The sequence below is a fragment of the Hemiscyllium ocellatum genome, chromosome 19 (assembly GCF_020745735.1).
Source record: "Hemiscyllium ocellatum isolate sHemOce1 chromosome 19, sHemOce1.pat.X.cur, whole genome shotgun sequence".
Taxonomy (NCBI): Eukaryota; Metazoa; Chordata; class Chondrichthyes; order Orectolobiformes; family Hemiscylliidae; genus Hemiscyllium; species Hemiscyllium ocellatum.
In genome coordinates this window covers 66,793,568-66,814,809 of record NC_083419.1, presented here as the reverse complement: position 1 = coordinate 66,814,809, position 21,242 = coordinate 66,793,568, and the positions used below count along the sequence as shown (strand labels likewise).

General features: G+C 42.1%; 1 protein-coding gene across 1 annotated transcript in view; it reads right to left on the bottom strand.

The window, feature by feature from the left end:
• dgki (diacylglycerol kinase, iota) overlaps positions 1–21,242 on the bottom strand; it is a 197,505-nt gene that overhangs the window by 119,241 nt on the left and 57,022 nt on the right. The window contains exons 8-10 of the mRNA XM_060839555.1: positions 9,456–9,530; positions 7,636–7,731; positions 5,105–5,187 (exon numbers count right to left, since the gene is read on the bottom strand). Coding sequence (XP_060695538.1) covers positions 5,105–5,187; positions 7,636–7,731; positions 9,456–9,530 — 254 coding nt within the window. The remainder of the gene's footprint in view (positions 1–5,104; positions 5,188–7,635; positions 7,732–9,455; positions 9,531–21,242) is intronic.

Below are 21,242 nucleotides of genomic sequence, written 5' to 3'. Positions count from 1 at the left end.
CACCCTCTTGAACTGTCCTACCTGTTAATCTTCCTCTCCACCTATCTGCTCCATCATCTGCTCTGACCTATCACCATCACCCCACTTGAATCTACCTATCACATTCCTAGCTACCTTCCCCCTAGCCCCATCTTCCCTCTCACTTATCTCTCAGTTCCCTTCTGTTTTCCCCATCCCCCCAACATTCCTGATGAAGGACTTATGCTCAAAACATCGATTCTCCTGCTCCTCGGATGCTGCCTGACCTGCTGTGCTTTCCCAGCACCACACTTTTTGACTTGGATATTCACTTCCCAGACTTGATCACTCACAGCCATGTCTCTGCAATTGTGATCATATCATTATCATTTACGACTATTTGTATTGTTAATTCATCCAGCTTACTGCCAATGATTCATGTATTCAGGTGCAGTAACTTTAGACTTTTTAAAACCTTTTTTTTGTACTATGGCCCTATTGGCTATGAGCCCTTGTTTTCTCTGCTTTCCACATATGCTTTATACTTTTCTATTTTCCATTTCCAACTTTGTTTTCCCTACTTGTGTTTCTTCTCAAGTTCCCATTTCCCTGCTATGGTTAAATCCACTTCTATGTTAAATCCACTCAACCATACTAGCCCCTGAGAAGATATTCTCCTTTATCATCTTTTCAAACACTCATTCCTACAATTTATTCTCCTATAGTTTTACCTTTCAAGTATGTGACACTAGGAGCAATTCTAGATAGATATCTTCGACATTCAACTTTTTAATTGATTTCCGATCTCCCTATATTCTCCTATGGGAAACTCATCCCTCTTTTTAACAATGTCACTGGGTAGCATTGATGACCTTCAACATGAACCCTTTCTTCAGATTTGTTGTGAAGTAACATCTTTACAGATCATAAAACGGTGTATTCAGTGCATAGAAATGTATATAGAGCAGAAAACAGTGTCTATATATTCCTTTAAAATTTAAAAGCCACTTGGATAACTACATGGCTAAAAAAGGATTGGAGAGATATGGGGCAAGCACAAGCAGGTGGGACTAATTTAGTTTGGGATCACGGTTGGCCTCTGTGACTCCAAGAGGAGTCCTATTCTGGTGAGGGGTGCGTGCAGCATTTATTAACTGTATCTAATTGCCCAGAGTCAACCACATTGCTATAGGCCAGACTGGATAAGGATGGCAGATTTCCTTCCCTAAAAGACACTAGTGAGCCAGATGTGCTTTCTTCATGACAATTAACAGTAGTTACAGGGTTGCCATTAGGCCATCCAGATTTCTTCAAATTTAAATTTCACCATCTGCTCTGCTTAGATTTGAACAGCTGCTGTGGTGGTGATAGCAGTTCATTGTAACCATTGTGGTCATGTCCGGTGGTGGTCTGCTTCGGTGGCATGGTCTGGGATTCGATTGATCTGGGTTGGTAGCGGCTTCGGCGATGAAGTGATTTTGACCTGGCATCCTGCTCTGGTTTCCAGTCCAGGAGTGGCGGTCTTTTTCTTTGGTGGCAGCTTTGTCAGCTTTCAGAAACAGTATTGACTTTTTCTGAACCTAGGAGCTGTGAGTTGAACTAAGATGGACTTTGTCTTAAGTTTTAAATTTTTTTTTCTAATGTATGCCTTCTATTAACAATATAGGTACTGTGGATACGGTGACTTAAACACATTTCACTTTATTTGTTTTTGTAAAAAATACAAGTGACAATATATTACTGATCTACTATTTATGTCCCTGCTCTTGGTGTTGTTAGAGACATTTCTGAGAGCATTTACGAGTTAAGCACATTGCTGTAGATCTGGAGTCATATGTAGGCCAGCCTGGATGAGGACAGCATATTTCCATCCCTAAAGAGGATTCCTAAACCAGATAGGTTCTTAGAACAATCAATGATGATTGTCATGGTCACTGGTCATTGATAATAGCTTTATATTACAGATTTATGCATAGAAATTCTATCAGTACCGTTGTAGAATTTGAACGTGTGTCGCCAGGGCATTACTACTAGATTACTGACACAGTGACAATACCACATACCACACAGCCCTTAAGTTGTGAGGAAGTTTTGAAGTGAAGACGGTATATATCTAGAGCTGCCACACTCCCTGTGAACTTTTGTAGCTCTTGAGAAGACTAAGTAGCACCAACCCTGTGCGCAAATGTCACAACAGCCAATTAAAAATCATCAATAATTAACCTGATGGGATCAAGATCTTTTTAGATTGTATTGGTTGTATGTATAAGGGGAACACGGTCCTTTCTCCTGCTGTCTATGTTTATCTGCTTGAGAATAAGAGAGGGCAATAGCTGGAAGACTGAGCTCCAAAAAGGCAGCAGCATCAATATCTAATCTACTGACTGGTGTAAGATCTTACTTCAGTCCGTCTATATCCAGTGGGAGCTCCCCACTCCCTTGCTAATGACCTCAGCAGTGTAGAGTGTGGCTCAATTCATACTAGGAATGTGTGACTACAGCATGAATAAACCAAGGGCACACATAGCACTCAAAAATATGGCATAACTGATCCAAATGAAGTGCCCATAACTTCTGGTAAACTTCAGATAGCCAGCCAGTGAAGGTTAGGTAGCTTTGTAAGCTTTCATTTACAGAGAATCAGACACATTACAGTTTTCGCAGCCCCAGCTAACAAATACACTTCCAACATGTTACTGCACATATAGGTACAGGGAAGCTGCCCCAATTAATACACTATTAACAGCTTCTTGATTGCCTGTATAGTACCTGAACCATTAGACAATTCATTGTCTGTGATCGATTTCTGTGAAAACTACATTCTGTTTACTAATACATTTTACATAAATTAAATTCTTTCCTGGTTTGGAAATCTCGTCTCAACTGTGCTGAATAAGTATCTCTGTCCCCTTCTCCCATCTGAGAATGCAGATGATAGTATGGGTTAATCTTACACTGGGTGAAATTGTCAACCAGTGCTGCACTATGCAATTTGTAAGTCACACAGTTATAGAGTCAGAGATGTACAGCATGGAAACAGATCCTTCGGTCCAACCTGTCCACGTCGACCAGATATCCTAACCCAATCTATCCCACCTGCCAGCACCCGGCCCATATCCCTCCAAACCCCTCCTATTCACATGCCCATCCAAATACCTTTTAAATGTTGCAATTGTACCAGCCTCCACAACTTCCTTCAGTAACTCATTCCATACATGTACCACACTCTGTGTGAAAGAGGTGCCCCTTAGGTCTCTTTTATATCTTTCTCCTCTCACCCTAAACCTATGCCCTCTAGTTCTGGACTCTCTGACTCCAAGGAAAAGACTTTGTCTATTTATCCTATCCATGCCCCTCATAATTTTGTAAACCTCTATGAGGTCACCCCCTCACTCTCCTCCACTTTCAAAGAACTATGAACCTGCACTCCAAGGTCTCCTTGTTCAGCAACACTACCTGGGATCTTACCATTAAGTGCAAAAGTCTTGCTAAGATTTGCTTTCCCAAAATGCAGCACCTCGCATTTATCTGAATTAAACTCCATCTGCCATTTCTCAGCCCATTGGTCCATCTGATCAAGATCCTGTTGTAATCTGAGCTAACCTTCTTTGCTGTTCACTATACCTCCGATTTTGGTATCATCTGCAAACTTACGAAATATACCTCTTATGCTCATATCTAAATCATTTATAAAAATGACAAAAAGCAGTGAACCCAATACCGATCCTTGTGGCACTCCACTGGTCACAGGCCTCCAGTGTGAAAAACAACCCTCCACCACCACCCTCTGTCTTCTACCTTGGAGCCAGTTCTGTATCCAAATGGCTAGTTCTCCCTGTATTCCATGAGATCTAACCTTGCTAACCATAGGGAACCTTGTCGAATGCGTACTGACTTCCATACAGATCACATCTACCGCTCTTCCCTCATCAATCCTCTTTGTTACTTTTTCAAAAAACTCAATCAAGTTTGTGAGATATGATTTCCCACACACAAAGCCATGTTGACTATCCCTAATCAGTCCTTGCCTTCCCAAATACATGTATATCCTGTCCCTCAGGATTCCCTTCAACAGCTTGCCCACTACCAACGTCAGGCTCACTGGTCTATAATTCCCTGGCTTGTCTTTACCACCCTTCTTAAACAGTTAGCCAACTTCCAGTCTTCCAGCACCTCACCTGTGACCATCGATGATAGAAATATCTCAGCAAGAGGCCCAGCAATCAATTCTCTAGCTTCCCACAGAGTTCTAGTGTACAGCTGGTTTAACTAAAATAAAGAAAATGTTCTAGAGAAACTCAGCAAGTCTGGTGGCATCTATAGAAGATGAACAGGGAATAATCAAAGGGTGAGTAATCCTCTGATTACAGTCCTATCTGTGCAGTGTCTTGTTTGCATAAATGTGGAGGTGCCAGTGTTAGACTGGGATGGACAAAGTTAAAAATCACATAAAACCAGGTTATAGTGCAACAGGTTTATTACAAGGTACAAGCTTTCAGAGTTCTCCTCTTTGGTGTGAAGGAGCACTGCTCCGAAAGCTTATACTTTCAAATAAACCTGTTGGACCAAAACCTGGTGTTGTGTGATTTTTAACTTTGTTTGCATAGGTTTGCTCTCAGCACAGCAGAACCTTTTTTCTACTGTTTCCACCTACCTATTCTTCATCTATATTACTCCTCTATTACCATCAGCACTCCCTTTGACTTTTGCCATGAACACCCTCACCATTTGTTCCCTGATCACTTTCCAGCATCTTTCAGTTTTTTCAAGACAAGTCATACTGGACTCGAAATGTTAACTCTGTTTCTCTTTCCACTGGTGCCGTCAGTTTGATTTTCTCCAGCATTTTCTGTTTTTATTTTAGATCTCTAGTATCTACAGTATTTTAATCTCTTAACTAGAATTTTATGTTAAAAACTGCATTCACATTCATCAGTAATAGAGGTCTATTCAAGGGAATGAAAAGAGATGTAGTACTCCAGAAAATAAAATCGAAAATGTTAGTAATGACTGTAGTATTTGTAGAGTAGACACAAATAAAGTGTCTACTCTACAAATACTACAGTCATTACTAACAATGCCAAATATATTTAAGTCAAAGTCCATTCAATCCTATACAGATAATGCATGGGTTATCTTGACTTACGCTTCTCTTGGCCCTCCACGTGAGAGGTCAAAGACTTGCCGTGGGTTTAGCCACCACATGAACATCTGGAGCACCTTGGTCCCCTAAAAGTAGAAGAGAAAAAACAACCCAGTGAAAATGTATAAATGACAAAACAGCAAGGGATAGAGAGGAGCCACCGATGATGAGCATTCATCAGTTACCTTTGACTGAATACCTGGCCAAACAGGAAGGGCCACATGCAACCTTCAAGTTACAAATGTGTCAATTCCAGACCTAGCCTCTAGAGAGCCCAACAACTGCATCTTCAGTACCCCAGTTCATAGAAGAAATATCCAAACTGTATCAGATCAGAGAGACACAGGGTTATCAGTGGTGTGTATTCCTGGTAAATCTGTAACAGGGGAATGGACAAAGTCAACTGAGTCAAGTTGACACTTTATAATCATATTAAAGTGACATATCATAGAAATTTTAAAAATAGGAGCAGTAGTAAACCATTCAGTCCTTTAAGCCTGCTCAACCATGCAAATTAATCATGGTGGAACATCTGAGGCAATACCTTGCTCCTGCTTTCTTGCCATACCTTTTAATCCCTTTAGCCCTGAAAGCTATATCGGAATCTTTATTTGAAGTCTTCAATGTTTCAACTTCAACAATTTATTGTTGTAGAGAATTCCACAGGCTCACCACTCTCTAGTTGAAGAAAAGTTTCCTCAATTCTGTCCTAAAAGGCCTAATCCTTATCCTGGTTTTGGACTCACTGATCATTAGGAATGTCCTTCTTGCATCTATTCCGATGAGATCAACATCCAACCCCACCCCCCCCACCCGCGCCCCCCCCACCCAGCCTCCCCACCCCACCACACCCCCAACCCTCCCACTACATTCTTCAAAAGTCTAATGAACTTAGTCCTAACCAATCCAGTCTATTCTCGTACATCAGTCCCGCCATGCCAGGAATTAGTCTGGTAAACTTCTTTCTACTCTTTCCATAGCCAGAACATCTTTCCTCAGATAAGGAAATACTATAATACTCCAGTTGTGTCTCAGCAATGCCCTGTACAATTTTAGCAAGACATCTCTACTCCTGTACTCAAGTCCTCTTGCTATGAAGGGCAACATACCATTTGTTTTCTTCACATCTTTTGCACCTGCATGCTTACTTTCAGCAACTGGCCAGGTCTTTTTGCACATCCCCTTTCTCAATCTGTCACCATTCCAATAATAATCTACCTGTCTATTATTGCTACCAAAGTAGATAACCACAGATTTATATATAATATTCTGCATCTGCCATGTATTTGCCTATTTACTTTTTCAAATCAAACTAAGTATTTCAGATCACCCTCTCACCCAGCATTCTGTCATCAGTAAACTTGAAGATATGACACGTAATTCTAAATCATTAATATATGTTGTGAATAGTTACAGTCCAAGCACTGTGATCATTGTGAAACCCCACTAGTCACTGGCAGCCATTTGGAAATAAACCAGTTTATTACTACTTTTTTGCCTCCTGTCTACCAACCAGTTCTTTATTCATGTCAGTACATTACCCAAGTCGCATGTGTTTTAACTTTACATGTTAATTTCTATTACAAAATACTGTCACACCTCCTTTCTTTTTACAGTCATTAAGAGCATCTTCACTTCCAAAGCTCACTTACATAAACTTGAATATTGACGACTTTTAGGCTATGTTGTTGTAAGAAATAATATTTGAAGGTTCCACCTATATGTTTGTTGAGCACAGGAATTGAATCTGGCCTGTTTTGTGGGTCAGAGTATCTGGAATGGCAGAAACATGAGGAAGTGCAAGAAATTCAGATAGAGCACCATCAACTGAGTTCACTCTGTTTTGTGGTTGGAGGAGCTTTGATGCAAAGATCAGGGACTTCGCCTGCTCTTCTCCAGAGTCCCTTCCTGGTCCCCTCATTCCGCACCACACACACGACAGACACATACACACTGATAAACACATAACCACATACTTGTCCAAGCACAGCCAACAGGAAGCTAGCCTGCAGACAAACCATTGTGGAGATTCCACAGGGATACTTCAAATGTCAATTAATTTGGAAGAAGCCATAACAAAAAGTTAAATCACAAATTTTGCACCAGGCTCAGCCTGTGCCACACAATGGAGAGGGATGCTGCTTCGAAAACCTGCTTAGTCCATACAGTGAACAATCCAGCAACCCCCAATAAGACAATTAACATAAGGTGGAAAATTAGGTGAACAAATTCCATCTCTTGAACACAGATGCTGCCTGATTTGCTTTCTGTAGAGCCATAAGTAAATACACATATGTTTTAACTCCCTCATGGAATTTGCGTATAACCGGCTGGTCCAGCACTTCTTTCCCATACGTAGTTGCCCCTGAGAAATTGTACATGCACACAGGATTGTACAACCATGTGTTAAAATGAGACTCAATTCCAGAAGCAGTGAATTAATACGTGGATATTGAATTGATGAGTGAGCTGGTGGATAGATCAATTCTAATAACTCTCCCATGCTAACCTTTAGTGTCGGTCCTTTAACTAACCTGGTTTCCGCCACTCTTTGGATTTACAAACACCAGAAGTGGTTTCATCAAGGGTGATGAGATAGGCTTGATTATAAATGGCTTCCATTTGCTCTCCTGTCAAAACAAGACTCAAGGCATTAATCAAGGTTAGCCTCCTCCAGTGGGAACCAGGCAGCACTGCATACGGTCCAGTAGCTGCCCTGCCCAACTAAAATTATATATGTACATGTACCACCATAAGCTGTGGGAGGCCAACTTGCTCTGCACACTGTCAACCCTTAATGTGAAACCTGAGTAAATTTCACCCTCATCCCCTCTATACCGTAAAGACGTGTATAGTGCCATCTGCCCGGAATCATGTCCCACTCCCCACCACCTTCTCCTCCCAAAGGTTTTTCCTTTCATTTTGCAGTCACCTTGGCACAGGTATTGGACATCCTCTGGTACCTCATTACGCTCATGTGCAGATCTTGACAGTGTGTGGGCAGGTTCATTGGCCAAGGGGGGTAACACAGCCAAGCCCAATGCTGTTCTCACCCAACATGCACTCAATGGATAACCTGGTGTTACTTGGGCGGCCAAAAACTTGGATTACAAATTCCAGCAGAGGCGTTACACAGCAGTAGTTCCTTTGCACCAGTGAAGTAAACAGAAAATGTGTCAACTTGTTGGGAAATGGCTTGCAGGGTGAGGGTTGTGGTCAGATTCATTGTAAAACGATCTCACTAACCCTAAAAGTGCATATCATAACTGTCTGGTGGATTTCAAATTTCAGTTTACATCGCTTCCTTCTCAGCAGGTCTCACTGCTGTTGAGTAGCCCTATGGATGTGGAGTGGACTCATTCATTATGATAAGAATTAGGATGATTGACTGGCCAAGAATCTGAATGCAAGTGAAACATCGCAATTGCTATGTCTGCTGTAGACAAGATGTCCCAATATGGAATTGAATTGTGTGCGTTTTCCTTTCCGCCATGCTACTTATCAGGACACGTGAGATTTTAGAAATGGTAAAGGGGGATTGATTAAACAGCACCCTCTCCTTGACTTATATTCCCCTTTGAAGTAACTGGTTCAGATCCTGGATCTAATTTTGGAAGGGGGAATTGTTTCTTTCCTTGGTGTTCCTGCCAAAAATGTTGGTGGATACCTCCTCTATTTATGGACATGTTTTTAACACCAAACATCATCAAAGTTACATAAGGAGAGCAAAGGAGTCTCTGAGGGAGCTTCAGGCAGGGACAGTCAGCACTTAGAATGTTATTGGTATGGGATGTTCTGCTGCCTGGAAGTGATGCATTTAGCACCACTAAACCATCTAAACATTTACCAATTGGAATGACACCCCAGACATCTAAATGATAACTGGTTCAGATTAGCCATCTTCTAAAAGCCTCAAGGAACTCCAGGGATTAATGGTTGTTTTTCTTATTGAAGTCAATTCAGATGTCTTGCATTATTGGGTTTGATTATTGTTGGATTGAGAGCCTCTTACACAGACAACATAGTAACACTAGGGTTAAAAACTCTCTCTAAATGGGCACAGTACCCTTTCAGTTCATAGTTCTATCTTGCACTGGATATATTGCCCTTCAATTAATAGTCACATCTATGTCTGGATTTAGTAACCCTTTGTTTAATGATTATATCTGTTTCTGGAGTTAATTTAGCTCCCCCAAACCATCAATAACTCTTTCAGTTTAAGCAAAGTTTGTACAACATGAGATCTTAAAGGGAAGTTAAAATTGTGCTAAAAGTGACTTGGCTTTTAACTGGGCCCCTTGAGGCAACCTTCTCTCTACAATTAAGTATAGACCAGTTCCTTGGCCCGACTCACGTCCGCTCCTTTCCTGCTGGTTTTTCTCTTCAATGATGTCCTCTTTTTCCTTCTACTTGAAGACTTGAAGGAGTTCTGTGCAGAGGCAATGATCAGAAACAGGATGTCACCACAGATGTTTAGTGCTGCTTTCTGACAGAGATGTAACTGCCTTCTGAAGCAAACATGATATTGATGTAAAAAGCCAATTTCCTGTCAACATAAACCCAAAGATACTTCCCCTGTATACACTTCATCAGGGTTGCAGTGCAGTGTTCCTGCAAAATCATAACAATAAACCTAATTCTATCTTCTGAACTATTTCCATCAGCCATGATCTAGCTGAATGGCGATGCAGATTCGAGGGGTCAAATGGTAGTCACATGCCTCTGTTATAAAACCTGGGCAAAAAAATGGGTTTTTCCCCAAATAAAAATTTTTGAATAGGAGGTTTATCTCATTGGTGTAGAGAATATGCGATCAAGAATCTGGATCAAGACTGGATCAGGGAGAGGTAAAAAGATTGTTGATTATCAGAGGGATGAGAGATAATTCGGGGTATGAGAAATGATGAGGTTAAAATCAGCTCAGCAAAATCTTATCACTTGGTTCAGTAGGCTTGAAGAGCCAAATGGCCTACTTTGATTGGTTGCTTATACGTTTGTAAGTAAATATGGAAATTATACAGCAGATTGTTCTCAGAATTAGATGGGATTATTAAATAGATTCCGCACAGCCCAGATTGTTTCAGATGATTCAGGGTGTGTGGTTACCTGCTATATATTGTGTGAATAGATTTTGTAAAAGGTCAGACAATCTCATCCCTAATATTTCTCAATCCAAGAGAGATGAATAATATCCTCACTGAACCCTTTTGCAGTCAAATACTGATACAACTTTGGTTAATCCACGCTATGAATGATTTATGGTAAAAGTAAATATCTTTCATTTGTTCAGATCTAAAACCTCTAATTGATGTGATACATAGATTTCTAACCTCGAATGACCACCACTGATCTCAAGGCTATTTTTCTGGGTTACTCTGAGTGTCTTTCAGAGATGGAGGAAGAATGACCTTTTAAAAAGTTTCATCAAGGGAAGATTCTCTCAAGTTTTGCGTCAATATAATCTGGCTAAATAAACTATTTAGAAACCAAATTAATTCTCAGCATGAGTAGACACATTCTGAAGAGCTCAGAAGGCTTGAGTTGTGCAACAGAAATGAGCAAGAACCATTTTTCTGCTGTCACCCTATTTTAATCGTTCATACTAGACTTAAACCCAGAGTTAAAACTGGTTGGGAGGGAATGTTGAGAGAAAAGTTGTTGTGTGAGTTTGGAATAAGAGTTTCAGAAAGAGCCTCAGAGGTCTATAGATTAGGGCATCTCCACAGGCAAACACATTTATAGGAGCCTGTCAACTGACTGTCAAATCTGAGTCTCCTCTGAACAGCTGTCAGCTCTATCTCAGAACCAGTTCTAAAGAAATTTACTGGACTTTTAGATTAGATTCCCTATAGTATGGAAACAGGCCCTTCGGCCCAACTAGTCCACACCGACCCTCCAAAGAATAACCCACCCATTTCCCTACACTATATTTAGCCCTGACTAATGCACCTAACACTATGGGCAATTTAGCATGGCCAATTCACCTGACCTGCCCATCTTTTGGAGTGTGGGAGGAAACCAGAGCACCGGGAGGAAACCCACGCAGACACAGGGAGAATGTGCAAACTCCACACAGTCGCCCGAGGTGGGAATCAAACCAAGATCCTAGCACTGTGAGACAGCAGTGCTAAGCATTGAGCCACTGTGGAAATGTTTACTCTGTTAATGTTTCTGCAGATGCTGCCAGACCTGCAGAGTTTCTCCAGTAGTCTCTATCTTTGTTTTAGATTCTCAGCATCTGTAATATTTTGCCGTTAACAGTATAGAAGAATATGTTTATCATTGATATGTTTACAATTCCACTCTCACCACCAATTTCAAGCACTCTTCTTCCTTTCAAACCTAATATAAAGCCTTATAGTCACATTCATGAGATGTTCCATCGCAGTCAGATCATTAACTGGTCCTTTTTTTAAAACTCATGACTATATCTGGAATTGTGATCTTTTTGAGTTTCAAAACAAGTTGTTCCTAAACCTGCCTTGACTACATTCTAGTCAATCTAGTGTGAAAATTAAAATTTCCCACTATGTGTTTTTTTTGCTGCTTATTTCCCTCCTTTTGGTATTTATAAATCTCTCATTAATGTCAATAACACTGCAATAATCCCTCCCAGAACCTTTTGCATCACTTACACCTCATTAATTCTACTGCTTGATCATACTTATGAATTCTGTTTTTTTAACTGAGGTTTTTTTTATTATACTGGTACTATAGCTTTTACTTTCCCAATTTCCCTTGCCTTTTGAAAGAACTACAACCTGGAATATTTTGCTCTGAATTATAGAAACATTGGAAATAGGAGCAGGAAGCCATTTGGTCCTTCATGCCTGCTTTCCCCATTCAATATAAGCATGGCTGATCATCCAGCTCCATAACCGGTTCCTGCTTTCTCCCCATATCCTTTGATCCATTTAGTCAAAAGAACTATATTAACACCATTTTGAAAACATTCAATGTTTTGCCACAACCTGTTTCTGCGGCAGGGAAATCCACAGACTCACCACATGCTGTCTGAAGACATTTCTTCTCATGTCAGTCTTACTTGGCTAACCTTATTCTCTGACCCCTGATTCTGGACTCCCATATCATCAGGAACATTGTCCCTGTGTTTGTCCTGTCTAGCCTATTAGAATTTTATAAGTTTCTGAGACCCCCTATCCTAAACTTCTAAACTCCAGCCCCACCCCCTCCCATTTATCTCACCACCCCCTCGACTCACAGCCTCATTCCTGTTGAAGGGATTTTGCCTGAAATGTCGACTCTCCTGTTCCTCGAATGTTGCCTGACCTGCTGTGCTTTTTCAGCACCACACTGTCAACTCCAGTAAATATAACCCGAACATATCCAGTCTCTCTTCATACACCAGACCTGCCATCCCAGCAATCAATCTGATATACCCTGGTTGCACTCCCTCCAAAGCCTTTAATGTCCCTCCTCAGAGCAGGAATCCAAATATGTCCAGTTTGTCCCAAGTCTCTATAATAGCTGCTACATCATACACTTTCTGGTGAATTTACATTTTGCTGAATGGGATGTTAATGGTGGACTTGCTTCTAATCCGTTGCCCTTTAGATGTCTTTCCTCAAATTCCATCTTCGTCAATAATTTCTCCATTCGTTATCTATGGTGCACCGTGTCTGGGGAGCCAGAAAATTTGGGGTCAAGTCTCACCTCAGGATGTGATGGCCATGAAGGTATACGTTGATTCCAAAGCCAAAGTCTGGGAGGTCCAAAGGCATGTTAGGTTGGGTGGAATGGCTATGCTAACTTGCCCATTAGTGTCCAGGGATGTGCAGGCTAGGTGGATTGGCCGTGGGAAATGCAGGGATAGATTAGGGTTGTGACTGAGTGGGCTGCTCTTCGGAGTTCAGGTATATACCTGACGGGCCAAACGGCCTGCATCCACTCTGTTGGGATTCTAGGTCGTTGGTGGCGCAGTCATTTGGCGCCACCCCTGAGATCAGACATTCTGAGTCGAAATCCTATCTGTCCTGCCCCGCCGCTGTGTCCGCATATGTTAGTTTTAACTTATGAACACAAGTGACTGAAACCGCAAACCCAGAGTGAAAATTCGAGGGATTCAAAACTTGCAGAAGGGTGGGGTGCCTGCAGAGACTGTGAAGACGGCCCCCGTGCCCGTGCACGCGGCGACATCTGTCCGTTAGATGACGCTCCTCGTTTTAAAAAAAAGGCGCGAGGATTTAAAGGGGCAGCGCTGTCCCCAACACTCAATCCGGGTTTAATGGCAGCGGCGTGACCCCAAATTGTCCCTAAAGTTGGGACGTCGCATTTTACGGTAGATTCCTTAACTTACGTAAAAACGGAAAGAACCGCGGATGCTATGAATCAGAACCAAAAGCAATTTACGTTTTGACCTTATCTTCGGTGAGTGTCTTGATGGATCAGCGTCGCCGAATGTCATGAATTTTGCTCTACTGGCAATTCAGCAAGTTCTCTTTTTTTTCCCATTTTCAGTTTTAATTTCAGTTATTTTGTTAATTTTTCCCGTTCCTTCAGACTTTAAAAAAATCTAATGTTACATTGGGGTGGCTGACTCACCAAAATGAATATTTGCCCAGTTAAGGGTAAAAACAAGGACTTGCAGATGCTGGAAACCACAGTCTAGATTAGAGTGGTGCTGGAAAAGCACAGCAGGTCAGGCAGTATCCAAGGAGCAGGAAAATCGACGTTTCGGTCAAAAGCCCTTCATCAGGAAGAGAGGCAGAGTGCCTGCAGGGTGCGGAGATAAATGAGAGGGGTGGGGGAACAGCACAGAGGTGAATGGGGGTGGGGCTGGAGGTGATAGGTCAGAGAGAAGGGTAGAGTGGAAAGGAAGATAGGCAGGTAGGACAGGTCATGAGGGTGGTGCTGAGCTGGAAGGTTGGAGCTGGGGTGAGGTGGGGGAAGGAGAAATGAGGAAACTGGTGAAATCCACATTGATGCAATGGGATTGTAGTGTTCTGAGGTGGGAGATGAGGCGTTCTTCCTCCAGGTGTCGGGTGGTGAGGGAGCGGCGGTGGAGGTGGCCCAGGACCTGCATGTCCTTGGCAGAATGAGAGGGGGAGTTGAAATGTTCGTCCACAAGGCGGTGGGGTTGATTGGTGTGGGTGTCCTGGAGATGTTCCCTGAAGCGCTCAGCTAGGAGGCATCCAGTCTCCCCAATGTAGAGGAGAATGCATTGGGAGCAACAGATACAATAAATGATATTGGTGGATGTGCAGGTATAAAACTTTGATAGATGTGAAAGGCTCCTTTGGGGCCTTGGATAGAGGTGAGTGAGGAGGTGTGGGCGCAGGTTTTGCAATTTCTGCGGTGGCAGGAGAGGGTGCCAGGAAGGGCGGATGGGTTGTTGGGGGCCGTGGACCTGACCAGGTGGTCACAGAGGGAACGGTCTTTGCGGAAAGCGGAAATGGGTTGGGAGGGAAATATATCCCTGGTGGTGGGATCCGTTTGGAGGTGGCGGAAATGTCGTCAGATGATGTAGTTTATGCAAAGGTTGGTTGGGTGGAAGATGAGCACTAGGGGGGGTTCTGCCCTTATTACAGTTGGAGGGGTGGGGTTTGAGGGCGGGATGTGGACGAGATGCCTTGGAGGGTATCTTTAATCACGTGGGAAAGGAAATTGCAGTCTCTAAAGAAGGCCATCTGGTGTGTTCTGTGTGGAACTGGTCCTCCTGGGAGCAGGTACTGCGGAGGGCGGAGGAATTGGGAATATGGGATGACATTTTTGCAGGAGGTAGGGTGGGAAGAGGTATAATCCAGGTAGCTGTGGGAGTCGGTGGGTTTGTAAAAAAACGTCAGTGTGAAGTCAGTTGTCCTTAATGGAAATGGAGAGGTCCAGGAAGGGGAGGGAGGTGTCAGAGATGGTTCAGGTGAATTTAAGGTTGGGGTGGAATGTGTTGGTGAAGTTGATGAATTGCTGAACCTCCTCACAAGAGCACCACTGCAGTCATCAATGTAGCAGAGAAAGAGGTGGGAAGTGGTGCCGGTGTAACTACGGAAGATGGACTGTTCTACGGAGCCAACAAAGAGACAGTTAAGACTAACACAGTGAATGGTGATAGGCCCAGGTGCTTTTCACCCCTATGGATTTAAAGGAAAAAGGCGAGGACAAAGTTTTATCGTTCAGAGATACGTTGCAGCCCTACTTAACAAAAGATGAGAAAAGGAATTATAGACTAGCTAGCCTAAATCTGTTAGTGGAAAATTACTAGTTTATAATTAAGAATAAAGTAACTAAGCATTCTTATAAAATGTCCAGATAATTAGAAGCATTGCCTGACCAACCTGATTAGATTGTGTGTTTTTCATTGAACAGCTATCTTAAGTGGTGGACAAGGGTATGTCGAGGATGTTAGGGCTCTTGTGATGGTAGTGTCCCTACCTCTGAATAATGAGATTTAGATTAGTTTCCCTCCAGTGTGGAAACACGCCCTTCGGCTCAAGTCCACATCAACCCTCTGAAGAGTAACCCACCCAGACCCATTTCCCTCTGACTAATGTATCTAACACTATGGACAGTTTAGCGTGGGCAATTTAGCATCACCAATTGACCTGACCTGCATATCTTTGGACTGTGGCAGGAAACCAGAGCACCCGGAGAAAATCCACACAGAGACTGGGAGAATGTGCAAACTCCACACCACAAACAATTATATTAGTCTATTATAAAGGATGAAATTACGGCACATCTGGATAGTAGTAACAGGATAGGACAGAGTCAGCATGGATTTATGAAGGGGAAATCATGCTTGGCTAATCTTCTGGAATTTTTTGAGGATGTAACTCTGAAGATGGACGAGGGAGATCCAGTAGATATAGTGTACCTGGACTTTCAGAAAGCTTTTGATAAAGTCCCACATAGGAGATTAGTGAGTAAAGTTAGGGTGCATGGTATTGGGGGCAAAGTACTAGATTGGATTGAAAATTGGTTGGCTGATAGAAAACAAAGTGATAAACAGCTCCATTTCGGAATGGCAGGCAGTGACTCGTGGGGTACCGCAGGAATCCGTGCTGGGACCGCAGCTTTTTACAATATATGTTAATGATATAGAAGATGGTATCAGCAATAACATTAGCAAATTTGCTGATGATACAAAGCTGGGTGGCAGGGTGAAATGTGATGAGGATGTTAGGAAATTACAGGGTGACCTGGACAAGTTAGGTGAGTGGGCAGATGCATGGCAGTTACAGTTTAATGTGGATAAATGTATGGTTATCCACTTTGGTGGCAAGAACAGGAAGGCAGATTACTATCTCAATGGAATCAATTTAGTAAATGGGCAGTATGCTGGCCTTCATAACAAGAGGAATTGAATATAGAAGCAAAGAGGTGCTTCTGCAGCTGTACAGTGCCCTGGTGAGACCACACCTGGAGTACTGTGTGCAGTTCTGGTCTCCAAATTTGAGGAAAGACATTCTGGCTATTGAGGGAGTGCAGTGTAGGTTCATGAGGTCAATTCCTGGAATGGCAGGATTACCTTGCACTGAAAGACTGAAGCGACTGGGCTTGTATACCCTTGAGTTTAGAAGACTGATAGGAGATCTGATTGAGACATATAAGATTATGAAAGGATTGGACACTCTGGCAGCAGGAAACATGTTTCCGCTGATGGGTGAGTACCGAACCAGAGGACACAACTTAAAAATATGGGGTAGACCATTTAGGACAGAGATGAGGAGAAACTTCTTCACCCAGAGAAGGGTGTGTGGAATGCTCTGCCCCAGAGGGCAGTGGAGGCCCAGTCTCTGGATTCATTTAAGAAAGAGTTGGATAGAGCTCTCAAAGATAGTGGAATCAAGGGTTATGGAGATAAGGCAGGAACAAGGATACTAATTAGGAATGATCAGCCATGATCATATTGAATGGCTGTGCAGGCTCGAAGGACTGAATGGCCTACTCCTGTACCTATTGTCTATAATTGCCCAAATCTAGAATCGAACCTAGGACCCTGGCACTGTGAGGCAGCAGTGCTAACCACTGAGTCACTGTACCACCCTAATTTAGGGTCAAGTCCCACCTGTTTCAGAGATGTTCTGCCCTAACATCTCTGAACAGGTTGGATTAGAAAAATATATGTCCAAGATGTTACTCAATAATAGACTGTCGGGGTAATGTAATAAAATCTCTCAGGGGAGACTGTTTACTAAACTTGAATTGAGTGGAAACTATTGACTTGGTTTGGAAATTAAACTAATTCAACTGGTAGAACTCAACTAGTGGTATCCTAAAAAGATTTGTGTTTTGGAAGCCTCAGCTCTTCATTTTACTTACTAAGGACTTATGCCAGAATAGAAAACCGTACATGCACATTTGTGGTGAAACAAAGATAGGCTGCAATGTGGATGGAAACCTAACATTACAAAGCATCAGGAATGGATTAAGTGGATGGGCAAAACTGTGATGAATGTTGGCCAAATTTAAGGTAATTCACTTTGGGCAAAAAAAAACAGAATAGGGGATTTTCAAAATGATGAAAAGCTAGAAGCATGGCAGAGTTGAAAAAGATTTGGGAATCTGAGTGCATAGATCAGTAAAATGTTGATAATATTAACATTAAGTTGAGTAAAAAGTTGATGACATCTAAAACATATATGTATACAAATTAGGAGCAAGCGTAGGCCACTCAGCTCCTTGAGCCTGTTCCGACATTCAATAAAACCATGCTGATCTGAATACTTCTCATTCCTGCCTATCCCTGATTACCTTTCACCCCCTTACTAATCAAGAGTCTGTCATCGCTGCATGTTTGAGGAATGCCAAAAGATACATGAACCCTTGGAGGAAAACATCCTTATCTCTGTTTAAATGGATGACTTATATTTGTAAACAGTGATGCCTAATTCTAGATTCTCATAGGAAGAAACATCCTTTCAAGATCCATCCTAGAAGACTCCTCAGGACCTTTTATTTTTTGCTCATTATTTGAGGGTGATGCTGGCTGGACTGGCATTTATTGCAAATCCCCAATTGCCTGGAGGGCAGCTAAGTCAATTGTGGGTCGAGTCACATATAGGCCAGACCAAGTAAGGATGGCATTTTCCTAATTTCCTTCCCTAAAGTGCATAAGTTGGTATTTATGGTAATTGATGTGGTCACATGGTTACCATTGGCCTGGTAGTTTATTCAGTTCAAATTTTACTCAATCGTCATGGTGAGTTTTGTCCCCACACCTGTGGCGGTGGATTACTAGTCCAGTATTATTACCATTATGCAATGTTTCAATTAAGTTACCTCTTACTTTAACTCCAGTGGATAAAGCTTAACCTGCCCAAGCATTCCTCAGAGACAATATGCTCATTTCATATATTGGTCTGTTATTCTTTCTGACACATTTACATCCTTCCTTGAATGTGGAGACCAATACTGTACACAGTATTTAAGATATGGTCTCACCAATGACTCTTCATTTGTGTATTCAATTCTCCTCAGTAAACAATGATATTCTATTAGCTTTTCTAATTACTTGCTATACCTGCATACTAACCTTCAGTAATTCATGCATTAAGAGCTGAAGGGCACTAAATTCTTCTCTAGCATCCAGGCATAGTTGTGGACACATTGGTCTAGTTTAAGCAAAAATATGCAGTAATGTCACAAGTTTACAAATTTGAGAATGATGTGCATTTCGGTATACTTTAATTGCAAAGTGCTTTGACAAGTCCAATGCAGAATTTTTTTCTGATGCAAGACCAGTGTTGCAATGTCAAACATGGTAAACTATATGTGACTTGATGTCAATGAGATATTAAATGTACAATCTGGTTTTATGTTCATGATTTGGTTTAATATTGGGCCCCTTCTCTGATAGTTGCCTGTAAATTTCCATACACAACATAGAAAAAAACTTAATAGGTAACCTACCTTTATCTGAGTATAGAGATCTGGAAATAAAGTAAAATCATCATAGTCCTTCCAGGTAATAGACTGCTCTCTTATTTTAGAGAGAGACAGACGTCTGGTGATGGTGGTTTAATCTGAGGGTCACCACACCTTAAGCAAGGGGAGAGGCTAATAAAAGTTCTTCTTGGTGATCTCAGCCAGTGTGAGAATTGAACTCACGCTGTTAGCATCATACTGCATTGTAAACCAGGCAGCCAGTCACTGAGCTAACCAACTCCATTAATTTGCCTCCATTTGGGCAGCACGGTGGCACAGCGGTTAGCACTGCTGCCTCACAGCGCCAGGGACCTGGGTTCAATTCCCGCCTCAGGTGACTGACTGTGTGGAGTTTGCACGTTCTCCCCGTGTCTGCGTGGGTTTCCTCCGGGTGCTCCGGTTTCCTCCCACAGTCCAAAGATGTGCGGGTCAGGTGAATTGGCTATGCTAAATTGCCCGCAGTGTTAGGTAAGGGGTATATGTAGGGGTATGGGTGGGTTGCGCTTCGGCGGGTCGGTGTGGACTTGTTGGGCCGAAGGGCCTGTTTCCACACTGTAAGTAATCTAATCTAATGAACTCCAAGCAAGTAGAAAAATATAAGATAAAAATCTTATAAAGTTGTTGACTTGCTCACTGAGCTGGGAAGATTGTTTGCAGACGTTTCATCACCATACTAGTTAAAATAATTAGTGTGCCTCTGGTGAAGCATTGGTGTTCTGTCCTGCTTGCTATTTATGTGTACTGGTTTGCTCAGGTGGGTGATATCATTTCCAGTTTTGTTTCTTTGTGGTTGGTATATGGAGTCTAACTCTACATGTTTGTTATTGGAGTGCTGGGTTGAGTGCCAGGCCTCCAGGAATTCCCATGCATGTCTTTGTTTGGTTTGCCCTAGGATGGATACATTGTTCCAGGTGAATTGGTGTCCTTCTTTGTCCATGTGTACGGACACGGGTGATAGTTGATAATGTCTCTTGGTGGCTGGTTGGTGTTCCTGGCTAGTTTTCTTCCGGTTTGCTGTATGTAATGTTTGTGGGAGTGTTTACATGGTATTTTATATGTAACATTGGTTCTGTTTGCTGTGGTTATGGGATCCTTTATATTAATCAGAACCAGCGTTATGTACAAAATACTATGTAAAGACAGCAACAAACATTACCTCGGGCAAACTGTAAGAAAACTATCTATCAGGGTACACAAATACCAACTAGCCGCCAAGAGATATGATCAACTATCACTTGTGTGCATAATAATGGACAAAGAAAGACACCAATGCACCTGGCACAATGTATCCATCCTAGGACAAGCCAGATGAAGACATGCATGGGAATTCCTGGAGGCCTGGCACTCAACCCGGAACTCCATTAACAAACGTGTAGAGATAAAGCCCTATACCAACCACTAAGAAACAAAATTAGTAATGATAACACCCACTTCAGTAAACTGGGACACATAAATAGCAAGCAGGGTAGGACACCAATACTTCACTGGAGGCATACTGATGATGCTACCTATTGTTTTATTGTTTTCCTTTTGTAGTAGTATTTTGTCAGCATAACACAATTTGGATTTTTGTTTATAAAATTTAAGTTGTCAATAATTTGAATATTCAAAGTTTGAAGTCACTCAGTTCTCCATCAGTGATGGCAGGGAATTCTTGTGAAGAAACAAAAGAATGATCTCATTAGATGAAACAATTAACAGAAACGCTGTTTCATCTGCTACCCTGAGCCTAGGCCAACTATAACCAGGTAATCAGAATTAGGAAGGCACTTGGTTACCTGTGAGAGCAATATCAAATTTCAAAGTAAATGATAGAGAAGTTTGGAAAATATAAAAGCTATTCCTCTTAGAGGAAACAACCAATGATTTTTCATTGTCCACTTTTCAATTTGACATCTTCAAAGGTGAATTAGATGGCGACAGAAGGGAAGGCTTCAAAGTTCCTGTCCTGGCCATTTTTGGATACATTCTACATCTCTTGTTTTTAAGATTAAATTCGATTCCCTACAGTGCGGAAACAGGCCACTTGGCCCAACAAGTCCACACTGACCTTCTGAAGAGTAACCCACCCAGACCCATTCCCCTAACCTATTACTCTACATTTACCCCTGACTAATGCATCTAACAGTATGGGCAATTTAGATGGCCAACTGACCAAATCAGCACATCTTTGATTGTAGGTGGAAACTGGAACACCCAGAGGAAACCCACGCAGACATGGGGAGAATGTGCAAACTCCACACAGTCATCCGAGATGGGC